Source organism: Rhea pennata, chromosome 4 (genome assembly GCF_028389875.1).
Source record: "Rhea pennata isolate bPtePen1 chromosome 4, bPtePen1.pri, whole genome shotgun sequence".
Lineage (NCBI taxonomy): Eukaryota > Metazoa > Chordata > Aves > Rheiformes > Rheidae > Rhea > Rhea pennata.
Genome location: NC_084666.1, coordinates 76959925 through 76978241, shown reverse-complemented (window position 1 = coordinate 76978241; position 18317 = coordinate 76959925). Strand labels below are relative to the sequence as shown.

Here is an 18317-nt window from a genome sequence, read left to right as displayed (position 1 = left end):
AGGCGGGTGCGCGGGACTGGTGTGAGGGCTGGAAAGGGAGGCTAAGTGCTGCGTTTGGTGGGGCTGGGGAAGAGGGTGGAGGGGCTGTTTGGAGGGTTAAGAAACGGAGGCTAAGTGCTGCGTTTTGGGGGCTCCCGGACAGGTCCAGTGGCCTGCTGGCATAGCCTGAAAAGGAGGCTAAGTGCTGCGTTTTGGGGAGGGGGGGGTTTTCGGGGGGCTTGAAAGCAGAGGCCCTGTCACCCATCGGGAGCCCCCAGGCAGAGGCCGGGTGGGCTCTTCCTGGGGGAGGGTGGGGGCGTGGGGCCGGGCTGGGCCGGGCGGCGGGAGGGGCGGGGTGGGGGCCCGCGGACCCTCACCGGAGGTGGGGGTCCGTCCGCGCGTGCCCCGAGGCCAGGGAGGCCGGCATGCACCAGGCCGAACTTCGCGTCTGAGATAGTTTCTGGGGCGAAAGGCGCTTTTGGGGGAGGAAAGGCGAGCAGAGGCCGTCCGCCGGTTCCAGTGTTTATTCAGTGCTTGTGCAAGACTCAAGGTTTATTCCACACATTTACACTGTTAATAAACTAATTGCTCCATGTGTTTGCAATAATAAACGCTGGCATGAATGTGCAAGTTGTGACAGTGATTGATTTACGGCCCTGCCAGTGCCCAGGGTGGCTGGAAGGAGCTGGGCCTGGAGGAGCCCGCGCCGAGCTCCCGGCTGGGTCACCGAGGGGGCCCAGAGCCCGGCAGAGGGAGGCGGGCGCAGTCGTCCTGCAGCACCACAGGAGGGCGGAGGGCTGGAGGTGCCTCTGGAGACCGTCTAGTCCAAGCCCCCTGCTCCAGCAGCGTTGCCTCGAGCACGGTGCCCAGGCTCGCGTCCAGGCGGGCTTTGCCTCCGGAGAAGGAGACTCCGCCGCCTCTCCGGGCAAGCTGCTCCAGTGCTCCGTCCCCCTCGCGGCACACAGCTTCTTCCTCGCGTTCAGCGGGAGCTTCCTGGCTTTCCGTTTGTGCCCGTCGCCTCGCGTGCTGTCGCTCGGCACCCCTGAAAGAGAGTCCGGCCCCACGCCCCCGACACCGTGCCCTTGAGGTGTCAGGGGGACTCGAGAAGGCCAACGAGAAGAGCCCAGAACCGGACGCAGGGCTCCCGGCGGGGCCTCCCCAGGGCCTCACAGAGCGGCAGGGTCACCCCCCTCGGCCCGCTGGCCACGCTCCTCCCAGGGCCCCCACGACACCCTCGGCCTTCTCGCACACGGGGCGCCTCGCCGTCCAGCAGCGCTCCCAGGCCCCTCTCGGCACGGCCGCTCTGCAGCGGGGCGACCCCGGCCCGTGCTGCTGCGCGGCCTTGCTCCCCCCGGGCCGCGGGGCCCCGCACTTGCCTCTGCCGAGCTTCAGGAGGCTCCTGCGCGCCCGGTTCTCCAGCGCCTCCAGGGCTCTCGCACGGGCGGCACGGCCCTCGGCTGCATCGCCCGCTGCTCCCGGCTTGGGAGCGGCAGCCGTCGTCGGGGGCAGGAGAGGGGGGAAACGAACCTCCCGTCGCCCCTCTGCGCTGCGGCTCTCCCGCTCTCAAAACCTTTCTGGGAAAAAGAGAGACGAAAAAAACGTTTCCCCCCCGGCCAGAAGCACGAGGAGCTTTTGCAGCGCTTCTCCGAGCGCAGGCGGCAGCGGCCCGAGCCGCCTTGGCCCCGGCAGCCCCGGCCCCGCCGCCGCCCCGGCCCGGCGCCGCTCCGCCGCCCGCGCCCCCCGCCCGCGCCTCGGCGCCGTCGCGGCAGCGGCAGCAGCTCCCGGCCCGGCGCCGCTCCGCGCAGCTTCCCGCGCAGCCCCCGGCACCCTCCGGCCGCCCCCAAGCGCCGCCCGAGCTGCTGCCGCAGCGGCCGGCAGATGCTGCCGAGCCCCGGCCCCGGCTCCCCGCACGGCCTCGGCCCCGCCGAGCCTCCCGCCCGCCCGTCCGCCCGCCCGCCGGGGCTTTGCCGTGCCCGGCCGCGGCTCCGCCTGCTCACCCGAGGCTCCGCGCAGCTCCCGCGGGCGCCGAGGCTCCCGCGCGGGGCCGGCGCGGCGCCCGGGCCCTGTGCCCGCCGCTCCCCGGAGCCGCTTCCCGGCGCGGCTGCCGCCTGACCGGTGCTGCCGGCTGCAGCGGCGGTGCGGCGCGGTCGAGGGGTGGGGGCGGGCGTCGGGGGGCGGGAGAGGAGAGCGAGGGGCGGTGCCGGGCTGGGGGCGGCTCCGGGCGAAAGGGGCCGGGAGGGAAGGGCGGGGGGCGGCCCGGGCTGGGGGCGGCACCGGGCGTCGGGGGCGGGCGGGGTTGGGCGTCGGGGGCGGCCCCGGCGCCGGGCAGGGGGCGGTAGCGGGGAGCTGCTGCCGCCCGCCCCGGACTTACCGCGGCGGGGGAGACGCGCCCCGGCGCTGCCCGGCCGCCGACGGGAAGCGTTTTCCCGCAGCGGCCCCTCGGGGGTCGCGCCCGGGCAGGGGGCTCCTCCGCGCCCGGCGCTCGCACACGCTGCCCGGGCGGGAGCTGCGGCCGCCGCCTGGCGCCGCGGTGCCCCGCGCTGCAGCCCGGCCTCGGGGCGACCGTGCGCGGAGAGCCCCCGGGCGGGACCGGGCGCGTCCTGGCAGAAGCCCAAACCTCGCGCCTTTCGTCACCAGCCCTTCCAGGTCAGCGGCTCCCGCTTGCCGAGGGCTGCGGCGCAGCGAAGGTTGCGGGCCGCAGCGCGGAGCCGCGCTCGCCGAGCCCGGGGCCCCTTCTGCCGCGAGGGGCCGCGGTGCTCGGGTGCTGCCGCCCGCGGCCGCGGAGACGCGGGGAGCTGCGCGCGGGGCCTGGGCGCTTGGCGAGAGGCTCGTCGGGCAGCGCGGGCGGAGCGGCGCGGCGCGGGGGCGGCGAGAGCGGCGCGAGCGGAGCAGCGGCGGGGAGCGGGGGCGGCGCGGGCGGGGGTCGTGTGCGGGGGGTCGGGGGGGCGTGTCCGGGTCAGCTGCGGGGCGGGGCCGGGACCGGGGCCGCAGCTGGGGGCGTGGCCAGAGCCGCGGCGGGGCCAGTGAGGGGCGGGGTCGGGGCCGAGGGGGCCGGGCCGGGGCGGACGGGGGCGGGGCCGCGGGGGCCGGGCCGGGGCGGAGGGGGGCGTGGCCGGGGGCGTGGCCGGGGCGCAGCGGCTTTTCCCGGCGCCTGCGCGGTGCCTCCGGTTTGGCCCCCGACGTCGCGGGCGCGCGCGGGCGGCGGCGCTCGGTGTCCGCGGGGCTCCCGCTTCCCGCAGCCGCGAGCGCTGCCCCGGCGGCTCCGGGCTGCCCGAGGTGAGCGGGGCGGCAGCGGCTGCCCGGGCCGCGGCCGGGGCCGCCGCAGGGCAGGAAGCAGCTGCGGACCCGGCCCCGTGCCCGCCCTGCCTCCTTCCCTGCCTCCCGCCACCGCCGCCCGCTGCCGGGAGCCGCCGGGCCCGGGAGCCTTGGAGCAGCCGCGCTGGGGCGCACCGGGGCTGCCGCGCCGCTGTCTGGAGCGGGGAGGGGGGTCCCGCAGCGCTGGGGCTGGGCGGGGGCCGCTCGAGGGAGCGGCGGCTGCGGGGCTGCGCTGGGGGGGGGGGGGTCGTGAAATGTGGGGGTGCGGGGGCTGTTGGGGGGCAGCGGGGAGCGTGAACTGCTGCGCTTTGGGGCTCAGACGGGTCGGGCAGCTGCTTTGGGGGCTCGCTCTGCGTTTGTGAGCCCCAAAGAGCCGCCAGAGCCGGTCGCGAGCCCCGAGGGCAGCGTTCAGCCTCCAGCTCTGCACGCTGCCTTTGCTGGGGCCTGAAGAGCACGTTCTCGGGGCTGGTGCAGAGCTGCGGAGCGGAGGCCCAGTCCTGCCTTTGCAGTGCTGAGGAGCAGCAGGAGCGGGCTGCTGTGAGCGCTGCAAAGCAGGGGCTGGGTGCTGCGTTTCGGAGCCCTGCAAGCAGCTTCGGGAGCTGGGAGCCAGAGACGGAGTGCTGGGTGTTTGCAGCTCCCAGGCGGGTGCGCGGGACTGGTGTGAGGGCTGGAAAGGGAGGCTAAGTGCTGCGTTTGGTGGGGCTGGGGAAGAGGGTGGAGGGGCTGTTTGGAGGGTTAAGAAACGGAGGCTAAGTGCTGCGTTTTGGGGGCTCCCGGACAGGTCCAGTGGCCTGCTGGCATAGCCTGAAAAGGAGGCTAAGTGCTGCGTTTTGGGGAGGGGGGGTTTTCGGGGGGCTTGAAAGCAGAGGCCCTGTCACCCATCGGGAGCCCCCAGGCAGAGGCCGGGTGGGCTCTTCCTGGGGGAGGGTGGGGGCGTGGGGCCGGGCTGGGCCGGGCGGCGGGAGGGGCGGGGTGGGGGCCCGCGGACCCTCACCGGAGGTGGGGGTCCGTCCGCGCGTGCCCCGAGGCCAGGGAGGCCGGCATGCACCAGGCCGAACTTCGCGTCTGAGATAGTTTCTGGGGCGAAAGGCGCTTTTGGGGGAGGAAAGGCGAGCAGAGGCCGTCCGCCGGTTCCAGTGTTTATTCAGTGCTTGTGCAAGACTCAAGGTTTATTCCACACATTTACACTGTTAATAAACTAATTGCTCCATGTGTTTGCAATAATAAACGCTGGCATGAATGTGCAAGTTGTGACAGTGATTGATTTACGGCCCTGCCAGTGCCCAGGGTGGCTGGAAGGAGCTGGGCCTGGAGGAGCCCGCGCCGAGCTCCCGGCTGGGTCACCGAGGGGGCCCAGAGCCCGGCAGAGGGAGGCGGGCGCAGTCGTCCTGCAGCACCACAGGAGGGCGGAGGGCTGGAGGTGCCTCTGGAGACCGTCTAGTCCAAGCCCCCTGCTCCAGCAGCGTTGCCTCGAGCACGGTGCCCAGGCTCGCGTCCAGGCGGGCTTTGCCTCCGGAGAAGGAGACTCCGCCGCCTCTCCGGGCAAGCTGCTCCAGTGCTCCGTCCCCCTCGCGGCACACAGCTTCTTCCTCGCGTTCAGCGGGAGCTTCCTGGCTTTCCGTTTGTGCCCGTCGCCTCGCGTGCTGTCGCTCGGCACCCCTGAAAGAGAGTCCGGCCCCACGCCCCCGACACCGTGCCCTTGAGGTGTCAGGGGGACTCGAGAAGGCCAACGAGAAGAGCCCAGAACCGGACGCAGGGCTCCCGGCGGGGCCTCCCCAGGGCCTCACAGAGCGGCAGGGTCACCCCCCTCGGCCCGCTGGCCACGCTCCTCCCAGGGCCCCCACGACACCCTCGGCCTTCTCGCACACGGGGCGCCTCGCCGTCCAGCAGCGCTCCCAGGCCCCTCTCGGCACGGCCGCTCTGCAGCGGGGCGACCCCGGCCCGTGCTGCTGCGCGGCCTTGCTCCCCCCGGGCCGCGGGGCCCCGCACTTGCCTCTGCCGAGCTTCAGGAGGCTCCTGCGCGCCCGGTTCTCCAGCGCCTCCAGGGCTCTCGCACGGGCGGCACGGCCCTCGGCTGCATCGCCCGCTGCTCCCGGCTTGGGAGCGGCAGCCGTCGTCGGGGGCAGGAGAGGGGGGAAACGAACCTCCCGTCGCCCCTCTGCGCTGCGGCTCTCCCGCTCTCAAAACCTTTCTGGGAAAAAGAGAGACGAAAAAACGTTTCCCCCCCGGCCAGAAGCACGAGGAGCTTTTGCAGCGCTTCTCCGAGCGCAGGCGGCAGCGGCCCGAGCCGCCTTGGCCCCGGCAGCCCCGGCCCCGCCGCCGCCCCGGCCCGGCGCCGCTCCGCCGCCCGCGCCCCCCGCCCGCGCCTCGGCGCCGTCGCGGCAGCGGCAGCAGCTCCCGGCCCGGCGCCGCTCCGCGCAGCTTCCCGCGCAGCCCCCGGCACCCTCCGGCCGCCCCCAAGCGCCGCCCGAGCTGCTGCCGCAGCGGCCGGCAGATGCTGCCGAGCCCCGGCCCCGGCTCCCCGCACGGCCTCGGCCCCGCCGAGCCTCCCGCCCGCCCGTCCGCCCGCCCGCCGGGGCTTTGCCGTGCCCGGCCGCGGCTCCGCCTGCTCACCCGAGGCTCCGCGCAGCTCCCGCGGGCGCCGAGGCTCCCGCGCGGGGCCGGCGCGGCGCCCGGGCCCTGTGCCCGCCGCTCCCCGGAGCCGCTTCCCGGCGCGGCTGCCGCCTGACCGGTGCTGCCGGCTGCAGCGGCGGTGCGGCGCGGTCGAGGGGTGGGGGCGGGCGTCGGGGGGCGGGAGAGGAGAGCGAGGGGCGGTGCCGGGCTGGGGGCGGCTCCGGGCGAAAGGGGCCGGGAGGGAAGGGCGGGGGGCGGCCCGGGCTGGGGGCGGCACCGGGCGTCGGGGGCGGGCGGGGTTGGGCGTCGGGGGCGGCCCCGGCGCCGGGCAGGGGGCGGTAGCGGGGAGCTGCTGCCGCCCGCCCCGGACTTACCGCGGCGGGGGAGACGCGCCCCGGCGCTGCCCGGCCGCCGACGGGAAGCGTTTTCCCGCAGCGGCCCCTCGGGGGTCGCGCCCGGGCAGGGGGCTCCTCCGCGCCCGGCGCTCGCACACGCTGCCCGGGCGGGAGCTGCGGCCGCCGCCTGGCGCCGCGGTGCCCCGCGCTGCAGCCCGGCCTCGGGGCGACCGTGCGCGGAGAGCCCCCGGGCGGGACCGGGCGCGTCCTGGCAGAAGCCCAAACCTCGCGCCTTTCGTCACCAGCCCTTCCAGGTCAGCGGCTCCCGCTTGCCGAGGGCTGCGGCGCAGCGAAGGTTGCGGGCCGCAGCGCGGAGCCGCGCTCGCCGAGCCCGGGGCCCCTTCTGCCGCGAGGGGCCGCGGTGCTCGGGTGCTGCCGCCCACGGCCGCGGAGACGCGGGGAGCTGCGCGCGGGGCCTGGGCGCTTGGCGAGAGGCTCGTCGGGCAGCGCGGGCGGAGCGGCGCGGCGCGGGGGCGGCGAGAGCGGCGCGAGCGGAGCAGCGGCGGGGAGCGGGGGCGGCGCGGGCGGGGGTCGTGTGCGGGGGGTCGGGGGGGCGTGTCCGGGTCAGCTGCGGGGCGGGGCCGGGACCGGGGCCGCAGCTGGGGGCGTGGCCAGAGCCGCGGCGGGGCCAGTGAGGGGCGGGGTCGGGGCCGCGGGGGCCGGGCCGGGGCGGAGGGGGGCGGGGCCGGGGGCGTGGCCGGGGCGCAGCGGCTTTTCCCGGCGCCTGCGCGGTGCCTCCGGTTTGGCCCCCGACGTCGCGGGCGCGCGCGGGCGGCGGCGCTCGGTGTCCGCGGGGCTCCCGCTTCCCGCAGCCGCGAGCGCTGCCCCGGCGGCTCCGGGCTGCCCGAGGTGAGCGGGGCGGCAGCGGCTGCCCGGGCCGCGGCCGGGGCCGCCGCAGGGCAGGAAGCAGCTGCGGACCCGGCCCCGTGCCCGCCCTGCCTCCTTCCCTGCCTCCCGCCACCGCCGCCCGCTGCCGGGAGCCGCCGGGCCCGGGAGCCTTGGAGCAGCCGCGCTGGGGCGCACCGGGGCTGCCGCGCCGCTGTCTGGAGCGGGGAGGGGGGTCCCGCAGCGCTGGGGCTGGGCGGGGGCCGCTCGAGGGAGCGGCGGCTGCGGGGCTGCGCTGGGGGGGGGGGTCGTGAAAAGTGGGGGTGCGGGGGCTGTTGGGGGGCAGCGGGGAGCGTGAACTGCTGCGCTTTGGGGCTCAGACGGGTCGGGCAGCTGCTTTGGGGGCTCGCTCTGCGTTTGTGAGCCCCAAAGAGCCGCCAGAGCCGGTCGCGAGCCCCGAGGGCAGCGTTCAGCCTCCAGCTCTGCACGCTGCCTTTGCTGGGGCCTGAAGAGCACGTTCTCGGGGCTGGTGCAGAGCTGCGGAGCGGAGGCCCAGTCCTGCCTTTGCAGTGCTGAGGAGCAGCAGGAGCGGGCTGCTGTGAGCACTGCAAAGCAGGGGCTGGGTGCTGCGTTTCGGAGCCCTGCAAGCAGCTTCGGGAGCTGGGAGCCAGAGACGGAGTGCTGGGTGTTTGCAGCTCCCAGGCGGGTGCGCGGGACTGGTGTGAGGGCTGGAAAGGGAGGCTAAGTGCTGCGTTTGGTGGGGCTGGGGAAGAGGGTGGAGGGGCTGTTTGGAGGGTTAAGAAACGGAGGCTAAGTGCTGCGTTTTGGGGGCTCCCGGACAGGTCCAGTGGCCTGCTGGCATAGCCTGAAAAGGAGGCTAAGTGCTGCGTTTTGGGGAGGGGGGGGGTTTCGGGGGGCTTGAAAGCAGAGGCCCTGTCACCCATCGGGAGCCCCCAAGCAGAGGCCGGGTGGGCTCTTCCTGGGGGAGGGTGGGGGCGTGGGGCCGGGCTGGGCCGGGCGGCGGGAGGGGCGGGGTGGGGGCCCGCGGACCCTCACCGGAGGTGGGGGTCCGTCCGCGCGTGCCCCGAGGCCAGGGAGGCCGGCATGCACCAGGCCGAACTTCGCGTCTGAGATAGTTTCTGGGGCGAAAGGCGCTTTTGGGGAGGAAAGGCGAGCAGAGGCCGTCCGCCGGTTCCAGTGTTTATTCAGTGCTTGTGCAAGACTCAAGGTTTATTCCACACATTTACACTGTTAATAAACTAATTGCTCCATGTGTTTGCAATAATAAACTCTGGCATGAATGTGCAAGTTGTGACAGTGATTGATTTACAGCCCTGTCAGTGCCCAGGGTGGCTGGAAGGAGCTGGGCCTGGAGGAGCCCACGCCGAGCTCCCGGCTGGGTCACCGAGGGGGCCCAGAGCCCGGCGGAGGGAGGCGGGCGCAGTCGTCCTGCAGCACCACAGGAGGGCGGAGGGCTGTAGGCGCCTCTGGAGACCGTCTAGTCCAAGCCCCCTGCTCCAGCAGCGTTGCCTCGAGCACGGTGCCCAGGCTCGCGTCCAGGCGGGCTTTGCCTCCGGAGAAGGAGGCTCCGCCGCCTCTCCGGGCAAGCTGCTCCAATGCTCCGTCCCCCTCGCGGCACACAGCTTCTTCCTCGCGTTCAGCGGGAGCTTCCTGGCTTTCCGTTTGCGCCCGTCGCCTCGCGTGCTGTCGCTCGGCACCCCTGAAAGAGAGTCCGGCCCCACGCCCCCGACACCGTGCCCTTGAGGTGTCAGGGGGACTCGAGAAGGCCAACGAGAAGAGCCCAGAACCGGACGCAGGGCTCCCGGCGGGGCCTCCCCAGGGCCTCACAGAGCGGCAGGGTCACCCCCCTCGGCCCGCTGGCCACGCTCCTCCCAGGGCCCCCACGACACCCTCGGCCTTCTCGCACACGGGGCGCCTCGCCGTCCAGCAGCGCTCCCAGGCCCCTCTCGGCACGGCCGCTCTGCAGCGGGGCGGCCCCCGGCCCGTGCTGCTGCGCGGCCTTGCTCCCCCCGGGCCGCGGGGCCCCGCACTTGCCTCTGCCGAGCTTCAGGAGGCTCCTGCGCGCCCGGTTCTCCAGCGCCTCCAGGGCTCTCGCACGGGCGGCACGGCCCTCGGCTGCATCGCCCGCTGCTCCCGGCTTGGGAGCCGCAGCCGTCGTCGGGGGCAGGAGAGGGGGGAAACGAACCTCCCGTCGCCCCTCTGCGCTGCGGCTCTCCCGCTCTCAAAACCTTTCTGGGAAAAAGAGAGACGAAAAAACGTTTCCCCCCCGGCCAGAAGCACGAGGAGCTTTTGCAGCGCTTCTCCGAGCGCAGGCGGCAGCGGCCCGAGCCGCCTTGGCCCCGGCAGCCCCGGCCCCGCCGCCGCCCCGGCCCGGCGCCGCTCCGCCGCCCGCGCCCCCCGCCCGCGCCTCGGCGCCGTCGCGGCAGCGGCAGCAGCTCCCGGCCCGGCGCCGCTCCGCGCAGCTTCCCGCGCAGCCCCCGGCACCCTCCGGCCGCCCCCAAGCGCCGCCCGAGCTGCTGCCGCAGCGGCCGGCAGATGCTGCCGAGCCCCGGCCCCGGCTCCCCGCACGGCCTCGGCCCCGCCGAGCCTCCCGCCCGCCCGTCCGCCCGCCCGCCGGGGCTTTGCCGTGCCCGGCCGCGGCTCCGCCTGCTCACCCGAGGCTCCGCGCAGCTCCCGCGGGCGCCGAGGCTCCCGCGCGGGGCCGGCGCGGCGCCCGGGCCCTGTGCCCGCCGCTCCCCGGAGCCGCTTCCCGGCGCGGCTGCCGCCTGACCGGTGCTGCCGGCTGCAGCGGCGGTGCGGCGCGGTCGAGGGGTGGGGGCGGGCGTCGGGGGGCGGGAGAGGAGAGCGAGGGGCGGTGCCGGGCTGGGGGCGGCTCCGGGCGAAAGGGGCCGGGAGGGAAGGGCGGGGGGCGGCCCGGGCTGGGGGCGGCACCGGGCGTCGGGGGCGGGCGGGGTTGGGCGTCGGGGGCGGCCCCGGCGCCGGGCAGGGGGCGGTAGCGGGGAGCTGCTGCCGCCCGCCCCGGACTTACCGCGGCGGGGGAGACGCGCCCCGGCGCTGCCCGGCCGCCGACGGGAAGCGTTTTCCCGCAGCGGCCCCTCGGGGGTCGCGCCCGGGCAGGGGGCTCCTCCGCGCCCGGCGCTCGCACACGCTGCCCGGGCGGGAGCTGCGGCCGCCGCCTGGCGCCGCGGTGCCCCGCGCTGCAGCCCGGCCTCGGGGCGACCGTGCGCGGAGAGTCCCCGGGCGGGACCGGGCGCGTCCTGGCAGAAGCCCAAACCTCGCGCCTTTCGTCACCAGCCCTTCCAGGTCAGCGGCTCCCGCTTGCCGAGGGCTGCGGCGCAGCGAAGGTTGCGGGCCGCAGCGCGGAGCCGCGCTCGCCGAGCCCGGGGCCCCTTCTGCCGCGAGGGGCCGCGGTGCTCGGGTGCTGCCGCCCACGGCCGCGGAGACGCGGGGAGCTGCGCGCGGGGCCTGGGCGCTTGGCGAGAGGCTCGTCGGGCAGCGCGGGCGGAGCGGCGCGGCGCGGGGGCGGCGAGAGCGGCGCGAGCGGAGCAGCGGCGGGGAGCGGGGGCGGCGCGGGCGGGGGTCGTGTGCGGGGGGTCGGGGGGGCGTGTCCGGGTCAGCTGCGGGGCGGGGCCGGGACCGGGGCCGCAGCTGGGGGCGTGGCCAGAGCCGCGGCGGGGCCAGTGAGGGGCGGGGTCGGGGCCGAGGGGGCCGGGCCGGGGCGGACGGGGGCGGGGCCGCGGGGGCCGGGCCGGGGCGGAGGGGGGCGTGGCCGGGGGCGTGGCCGGGGCGCAGCGGCTTTTCCCGGCGCCTGCGCGGTGCCTCCGGTTTGGCCCCCGACGTCGCGGGCGCGCGCGGGCGGCGGCGCTCGGTGTCCGCGGGGCTCCCGCTTCCCGCAGCCGCGAGCGCTGCCCCGGCGGCTCCGGGCTGCCCGAGGTGAGCGGGGCGGCAGCGGCTGCCCGGGCCGCGGCCGGGGCCGCCGCAGGGCAGGAAGCAGCTGCGGACCCGGCCCCGTGCCCGCCCTGCCTCCTTCCCTGCCTCCCGCCACCGCCGCCCGCTGCCGGGAGCCGCCGGGCCCGGGAGCCTTGGAGCAGCCGCGCTGGGGCGCACCGGGGCTGCCGCGCCGCTGTCTGGAGCGGGGAGGGGGGTCCCGCAGCGCTGGGGCTGGGCGGGGGCCGCTCGAGGGAGCGGCGGCTGCGGGGCTGCGCTGGGGGGGGGGGGTCGTGAAAAGTGGGGGTGCGGGGGCTGTTGGGGGGCAGCGGGGAGCGTGAACTGCTGCGCTTTGGGGCTCAGACGGGTCGGGCAGCTGCTTTGGGGGCTCGCTCTGCGTTTGTGAGCCCCAAAGAGCCGCCAGAGCCGGTCGCGAGCCCCGAGGGCAGCGTTCAGCCTCCAGCTCTGCACGCTGCCTTTGCTGGGGCCTGAAGAGCACGTTCTCGGGGCTGGTGCAGAGCTGCGGAGCGGAGGCCCAGTCCTGCCTTTGCAGTGCTGAGGAGCAGCAGGAGCGGGCTGCTGTGAGCGCTGCAAAGCAGGGGCTGGGTGCTGCGTTTCGGAGCCCTGCAAGCAGCTTCGGGAGCTGGGAGCCAGAGACGGAGTGCTGGGTGTTTGCAGCTCCCAGGCGGGTGCGCGGGACTGGTGTGAGGGCTGGAAAGGGAGGCTAAGTGCTGCGTTTGGTGGGGCTGGGGAAGAGGGTGGAGGGGCTGTTTGGAGGGTTAAGAAACGGAGGCTAAGTGCTGCGTTTTGGGGGCTCCCGGACAGGTCCAGTGGCCTGCTGGCATAGCCTGAAAAGGAGGCTAAGTGCTGCGTTTTGGGGAGGGGGGGGTTTTCGGGGGGCTTGAAAGCAGAGGCCCTGTCACCCATCGGGAGCCCCCAGGCAGAGGCCGGGTGGGCTCTTCCTGGGGGAGGGTGGGGGCGTGGGGCCGGGCTGGGCCGGGCGGCGGGAGGGGCGGGGTGGGGGCCCGCGGACCCTCACCGGAGGTGGGGGTCCGTCCGCGCGTGCCCCGAGGCCAGGGAGGCCGGCATGCACCAGGCCGAACTTCGCGTCTGAGATAGTTTCTGGGGCGAAAGGCGCTTTTGGGGGAGGAAAGGCGAGCAGAGGCTGTCCGCCGGTTCCAGTGTTTATTCAGTGCTTGTGCAAGACTCAAGGTTTATTCCACACATTTACACTGTTAATAAACTAATTGCTCCATGTGTTTGCAATAATAAACGCTGGCATGAATGTGCAAGTTGTGACAGTGATTGATTTACGGCCCTGCCAGTGCCCAGGGTGGCTGGAAGGAGCTGGGCCTGGAGGAGCCCGCGCCGAGCTCCCGGCTGGGTCACCGAGGGGGCCCAGAGCCCGGCGGAGGGAGGCGGGCGCAGTCGTCCTGCAGCACCACAGGAGGGCGGAGGGCTGGAGGTGCCTCTGGAGACCGTCTAGTCCAAGCCCCCTGCTCCAGCAGCGTTGCCTCGAGCACGGTGCCCAGGCTCGCGTCCAGGCGGGCTTTGCCTCCGGAGAAGGAGACTCCGCCGCCTCTCCGGGCAAGCTGCTCCAGTGCTCCGTCCCCCTCGCGGCACACAGCTTCTTCCTCGCGTTCAGCGGGAGCTTCCTGGCTTTCCGTTTGCGCCCGTCGCCTCGCGTGCTGTCGCTCGGCACCCCTGAAAGAGAGTCCGGCCCCACGCCCCCGACACCGTGCCCTTGAGGTGTCAGGGGGACTCGAGAAGGCCAACGAGAAGAGCCCAGAACCGGACGCAGGGCTCCCGGCGGGGCCTCCCCAGGGCCTCACAGAGCGGCAGGGTCACCCCCCTCGGCCCGCTGGCCACGCTCCTCCCAGGGCCCCCACGACACCCTCGGCCTTCTCGCACACGGGGCGCCTCGCCGTCCAGCAGCGCTCCCAGGCCCCTCTCGGCACGGCCGCTCTGCAGCGGGGCGACCCCGGCCCGTGCTGCTGCGCGGCCTTGCTCCCCCCGGGCCGCGGGGCCCCGCACTTGCCTCTGCCGAGCTTCAGGAGGCTCCTGCGCGCCCGGTTCTCCAGCGCCTCCAGGGCTCTCGCACGGGCGGCACGGCCCTCGGCTGCATCGCCCGCTGCTCCCGGCTTGGGAGCCGCAGCCGTCGTCGGGGGCAGGAGAGGGGGGAAACGAACCTCCCGTCGCCCCTCTGCGCTGCGGCTCTCCCGCTCTCAAAACCTTTCTGGGAAAAAGAGAGACGAAAAAACGTTTCCCCCCCGGCCAGAAGCACGAGGAGCTTTTGCAGCGCTTCTCCGAGCGCAGGCGGCAGCGGCCCGAGCCGCCTTGGCCCCGGCAGCCCCGGCCCCGCCGCCGCCCCGGCCCGGCGCCGCTCCGCCGCCCGCGCCCCCCGCCCGCGCCTCGGCGCCGTCGCGGCAGCGGCAGCAGCTCCCGGCCCGGCGCCGCTCCGCGCAGCTTCCCGCGCAGCCCCCGGCACCCTCCGGCCGCCCCCAAGCGCCCCCCCCGCGGCCCGAGCTGCTGCCGCAGCCGCCGGCAGATGCTGCCGAGCCCCGGCCCCGGCTCCCCGCACGGCCTCGGCCCCGCCGAGCCTCCCGCCGGGGCTTTGCCGTGCCCGGCCGCGGCGCCGGCTGCTCACCCGAAGCTCCGCGCAGCTCCCGGCGCGGCCGCCGCCTGCCCGGTACTGTCGGCTGCGTCGGCGCCGCTGCGCGGTCGGGGGGCGGGGCGGGCGTCGGGGGGCGGGAGGGGAGAGCGGAGGGGCGGCCCGGGCTGGGGGCGGGGGCGGGCGGCGGGGGGCGGCTCCGCTGCGATCCAAGTGCGGCCCGAGCAGGGCAGCGGTCGCCGGTGGAGCTGGCGCCGCACTCAGGTGTTCCCAGGGAGAAATGAGCCGCTGGCAGCTGTTCCTCCCGCAGATGAATGTCCTGAAATTAGTTTCTCCTAATGCGTGAAACACTCTCTCTTGCTTCCTCTCTCTGCCTACTTGCACATGCGCTCAAAACCTGTGTTGCATATAGAAACACACATTTATGTACAATAAATACACACACTCACGAACTACACAAACTCCAGTCCTAGACTTATCTCTGCTGTGTTCTTCCTGATGAAAGGCTAAACAACAAATCTGTGTCCCCCTTACCGCCCGGGGACGGTGATGCCCCCAAACCACTCCGGCGCTGAGCTCTCTGCTTCTGGAAATGAGGTTACCTGGCTTTTCTTTCCTCCAGGGCAGGGTCCGGCTGCTGTGCTGGCAACTCCTCCTTGGTCGCCTGGGTGCAGGGGTCAAACTGTGTCCCAGGGAGGCTCCCACTGTCCCGAAAGGGCCCATCGGTCACAGCTCGTGCAGCACTTGGGGCCCTCCTCTGGGCTTTGCAGATCGAGGGGCTCGGGGGCTCTGCCCCCTGCGCGCCTGCACGGCAGCTTTCCCGGGCCGAAGCGTGGCAGCAAGCACGGAGACAGTGGCTCTGCTCGCAGGGTCTTAGCTACAACCCCCTCACCTCCCGCTTCAGGCTGTGGCTCGTCTGTGGAGGCAGGGGTTAACCTGGCGCAGCGCATGGCAGACGAGCATCAGCTACGGCGGCAGCTGGGTCTACACTGACCCTGCTGAGGAGCAGCGGTTCCTCCCGGAGCCGGCCTCTCCCTACGCCGCTGGTTGAGCTTCACTGAGCTCCTCCTTTGCCCAAGGTCTTCCTTACGGAGGGTCATGCAAAGCTCATAGTTCATGATGTGTCTTGGTTTATAACCCCGGTTGCCACGGTGGATGCCTTCCCACCTCTTTTAGGGATTAAAACATCTGACTCACTCACTCTGCTGTTCTTGCTAAATCTCTGGCTAGGCCGTAAGCTACGGTCAGCTCAGCAGCCAGCTCGAGCATTGCAACGATGACATTTGCTAATACCATGGTTAGTCCGTCTTTTACATCCTGACGGGCACAAGGCTGCAACCACCGGCAGCGCCAGCAAGAGCCGTACTGCTAGGCTGGAGGGGCAACTGCGTCCGGCCCGCTGCAGGGAGGACAAGGTCGTGCTTTGCACCAGCCACAGGCACGAGGAGCAGGCTCGGGGCAATGCCGTCGCTGGCGCGGCAGGCTCACCGCTGCCGGCAAGCCGTGGTCACCGCGGGGCAGGCACTGAGTTGCCTGCAGCGAGCTTTGCTTTGGGTCCGTTACAGTCTATTTTGTGACTGCGCTTTGCAGTGTGGTCACATACACCGGACCCCCTATCCATTAAACTAAATATTGGCCCGAATTCACAGCATTAGAAAAAAAAGAAAAAGAATTAGACTTGACTGCTGTTGCAGCGGAGCACAGAGAGAGAAACCAAGAGTAAAGAAGGCACGTGCTGCAGGTGAACGGCGGCATCGCATTTTATTGACGATTAAAGCAAGGAAGGGAGCAATCAGCAACAACCAAGCGGAAGCGTCCGTGGCACGGCTCCAAGCTGAGGGCGCAGCCGGCGGCTCTGGTGTTTCGTGGCTCTGCGGCAGGCAGCGAGGCTGGCAGCATCCACCACGGGACGGGCCCAGGAGCGTCAGAGCCCGGCGCCGATCTGGTAGGCAGCAGAGACCGGGGAGGGGGGTGAGCCCCACGCAGCCCGGGCCATGGCCCTGGGCGTCCCCGGCCCCTAGGAAATCAGATAAACTTACCAGAAAATGCCCTGCACTTTCCTCTTGTTGATATCTCTCTTCAGCTGACACAGAGCGCAAGAGGGACAGCACAGGACGCTGAGGTAGTCGTTCAGAAGGGACCCCTGGGCGGAAAGAGCCGTCGTGAGAATGAGTCATCCTCTGACCTCAGCTGCCTTTTTTAAAAAAAAAAAAAAAATCCCCCTTTCCCCCCTCCTTCTTCTTTTTTAGTCTGTTTTGTCTCTCTGAAGTCTACAGAACCCTAGCCTCCATCAGTGCCTTATGGAGCAGGGAACGATGCTGTGGGGGGAAAAACCAAAAGTGAGGGAGGAAGCGGCTGTTCGAGGAGCTCGTTTTGCAATGGGGCTCTCCAGGAGGTCACCTCACCCCCGCTGCCCCGTCTGGTGGGGCTGGGGGCTGTCCGTGAGACTGCGAGATGCTGCCCTCCCCCGTCAGGTGCCCCGTCGAATTTCCCGGGCAAAGCTCGGGCAGGGTTGCGCCGGCGGCTGTGCCTGCGGCGGCGGCAGGGCGGAGGAAAAGGTGGGCCGCTCACCGGGATGTTGTATCTGGTGCGGTAGAGCGTCCTCATCGCCACCGTTGGGCCGCACAAGCAGCACTCGTCCATGTCCCCGGCCACCTGGCATCCCAGGCAAACGAAGCAGAAGGCGCCGCATATGCCTGCGGAGAGGAGCGGGAAGAGGAGTCGCTTCCCGCGGTGCCCACCGGCCCCGGCGACCCTCTCCAGTTCGGAGCAGGGGCAACGCGAGCGGGACTCGGAGACGCCCGGCTGCGGGGTCGGCGCTCCCCGCTCCGGACCCTCCCGCCGAAAGAGCAGAGGACGGGGCAGAGACGCACGGTAAGGGCCAAAGATAAGAGCTCCCGAGCCGCTCGCTTACACACGCCCAAGTCGGAGCAGCAGTCCAGCAAGCCCGTCTGCCACTCGCTCGCCCGTGGAGGACCTGAGAACTGAGGCTGGATCATGATCACGGGATGAGAGGCCATTCCCGCAGCTTTTGGGTCACTCCAGGCGGTTTCTGTTCTGCGAGGGAGAGACACGGGAGAAAGCTACGGCGGCGATGTCCGGACTGGATTGTCTCCCTCACGCTGCTGGGCTCAGGGACGAGCCGGTGGCCAAACAAGCTGTGAGGTCCGGGAGGGTTCCCACGAGCAGCAGTGGGCCCAGGGGCAAGGAGCAGCGTGCTCGGAGCCAGCGGGACCAGTCTGTGGGCAGTAAATCCTGTCACCTCCCCGCCTAAGCAGGGAAAACGCTTTGCTGTCCCGCGGCCCAGCTGCTTCCTTGTTCCTCGAGTGTCCCATCCCTTCGCCTCTCCCTCTACAGCAGCTTCCAGGGCATGCTCTTCCTCTTCTCCGGCTTCCTGTCTACCTGTTTTCTTGGCAGGTTTCAAGGCAGCTATTTTCCCCTTGTTGTTTTTGCGCAGCGATAAGCACGGTCCTCCTTCGCCTCCCTCTGGCCACCCCTCCCAGCCCCTCGTCCTTCCTTCTCCTCCTCGGCTCTGGGGCTCAGCAGCACGCTGATGGAGCGACCCCCCCCCCCCCCGGGCTGTTTCCCCTTCCTCGGAAATCGTTTGCTTTTGAAAGAAGCACACCTCCTCCCAGGAGGTCTTTCGCGGTAAGGAAGACCTTTTCTTTCCCATAACAGCACGCAAAAATAAATAAATAATAAAAAAAAGGCGGCGGCAGATTGATTCTGCCGTAGCCCAGGCCCCGAGGTGGAGGAAGGGCTGCAGAAGCTCTCCCTACGACTTGTTCGCGAAGGACCTTGTGCAACGAGACCGACCACCCACGAGACACCGGTGTCCTCTCCCGTTGTACGATTCCAGCTCGCTAAGTTACGCTGAAGGGCAGAGAGCCGCCGGGCAGGGCTGCCTCGCTACCCGACGCGCGCTCAGGGTTGAGAGACAAGGGAGCTGCCCAAGCAGCTGCGGAGCAGTCAAAGCAGCGCGTCGTGCATCCCTTGGGCGATAAGCTGTCGGTGAGGATCTTCGAAGCAGGCTCGGACGAGCACCCAGCACCCCACCCCAAGCGCACCAGATGCCGAGGGCGCCGGGCAGCGCGCAAATCCCATCGGTCGCTGCTCAGCATCTTCGGCATCCGACCTGGCGGCTCCTTTCCGCAGTTCCCGAAGGCTGCGAGCATTCCCCGAGCCGGCCAGCCCCGCTCCCGGCCGGAGCCGCGGCGCTTGCTACCCACGCGCGATAAAAAAAAAAAACGCGCCGCCCTCGCCGAAATAAGACGCCCTCACCCCGGCTGCCCGAGCGAAGGCACGTACCGCCGGCGAGCAGCCCTCGTCCGCGGAGGCGAGCTGCCTCTTCCTTCTCCTCGCCCTTGGGAAGTGCCCGGCGCGCACCGCCCAGGGCAAAGAGCGGCGTGTGTCCCCCACCCACCGCCACCGCCCCGGCCTCGCGTCGCGCCTTTCCCGCCGCTCCTGCTGCCGGCCCTTGCCTTTTCCCGGATGCTCTTATCGGAGCTGCTCGGTTCCAGAGAGCAACAGCTCGCGGAGAAGGCAAGTTCGCGTTCCAGCCTTCGCCCGGCTTTGAGAGGCTTCCTGGCGGAGGTCCAGCTCCTGCCAGGCAGCCCTGTAATTAAGCCTGG

The 18317-nt window shown here is 72.2% G+C and overlaps 3 protein-coding genes and 1 long non-coding RNA gene across 6 annotated transcripts; all 4 read right to left on the bottom strand.

The window, feature by feature from the left end:
* Positions 1-488: 488 nt before the first annotated feature.
* LOC134140122 (collagen alpha-1(I) chain-like) lies at positions 489-4176 on the bottom strand. Its single transcript, XM_062574986.1, has 3 exons — positions 4173-4176; positions 2351-2939; positions 489-1553 (listed from the first exon to the last, which is right to left on the bottom strand). Exons 1-3 carry the CDS (start codon positions 4174-4176, stop codon positions 1070-1072), a joined length of 1077 nt encoding a protein of 358 aa, XP_062430970.1. The 3' UTR covers positions 489-1069.
* A 244-nt stretch (positions 4177-4420) lies between these two features.
* LOC134140121 (collagen alpha-1(I) chain-like) lies at positions 4421-8233 on the bottom strand. The gene is made up of 3 exons (XM_062574984.1): positions 8184-8233; positions 6282-6674; positions 4421-5485 (listed from the first exon to the last, which is right to left on the bottom strand). Exons 1-3 carry the CDS (start codon positions 8231-8233, stop codon positions 5002-5004), a joined length of 927 nt encoding a protein of 308 aa, XP_062430968.1. The 3' UTR covers positions 4421-5001.
* Positions 8234-12246: 4013 nt separating this feature from the next.
* LOC134140242 (uncharacterized) lies at positions 12247-13800 on the bottom strand. Its single transcript, XR_009958366.1, has 2 exons — positions 13723-13800; positions 12247-13311 (listed from the first exon to the last, which is right to left on the bottom strand). It is a non-coding gene; the product is annotated as an uncharacterized LOC134140242 (long non-coding RNA).
* Positions 13801-15390: 1590 nt separating this feature from the next.
* On the bottom strand, positions 15391-18040 carry LOC134140240 (placenta-specific gene 8 protein-like). 3 transcript variants are annotated; one of them, XM_062575133.1, is made up of 5 exons: positions 17995-18040; positions 16601-16743; positions 16258-16382; positions 15726-15829; positions 15391-15628 (listed from the first exon to the last, which is right to left on the bottom strand). In XM_062575133.1, coding segments are annotated over exons 2-5 (336 nt in total). In that variant the 5' UTR covers positions 16707-16743; positions 17995-18040; the 3' UTR covers positions 15391-15627. The 3 variants fall into 3 exon arrangements, with proteins under 3 accessions (XP_062431117.1, XP_062431115.1, XP_062431116.1); XM_062575131.1 differs by lacking the exon at positions 15391-15628 and having other exon boundaries at positions 15722-15829; XM_062575132.1 differs by lacking the exon at positions 15391-15628 and having other exon boundaries at positions 15722-15829; positions 16601-16738; positions 17995-18032.
* Positions 18041-18317: the final 277 nt, after the last annotated feature.

Bases quoted from the DNA above. Each gene is read 5' to 3' on its own strand.
- LOC134140121 (XM_062574984.1), bottom strand. From the start codon at position 8,233: ATGCCGGCCTCCCTGGCCTCGGGGCACGCGCGGACGGACCCCCACCTC. The intron at 6,675-8,183 runs GTGAGGGTCCGC...CGTGGGCGGCAG, and splicing joins CGGACGGACCCCCACCTCCG to CACCCGAGCACCGCGGCCCC. The intron at 5,486-6,281 runs GTAAGTCCGGGG...TCTTTTTCCCAG, and splicing joins GGCGCGTCTCCCCCGCCGCG to AAAGGTTTTGAGAGCGGGAG.
- LOC134140240 (XM_062575131.1), bottom strand. From the start codon at position 16,706: ATGGCCTCTCATCCCGTGATCATGATCCAGCCTCAGTTCTCAGGTCCT. The intron at 16,383-16,600 runs GTAAGCGAGCGG...TCCTCTCCGCAG, and splicing joins CTGCTCCGACTTGGGCGTGT to GCATATGCGGCGCCTTCTGC. The intron at 15,830-16,257 runs GTGAGCGGCCCA...CTTTCCGCCCAG, and splicing joins GCACCAGATACAACATCCCG to GGGTCCCTTCTGAACGACTA.
- LOC134140122 (XM_062574986.1), bottom strand. The intron at 1,554-2,350 runs GTAAGTCCGGGG...TCTTTTTCCCAG, and splicing joins GGCGCGTCTCCCCCGCCGCG to AAAGGTTTTGAGAGCGGGAG.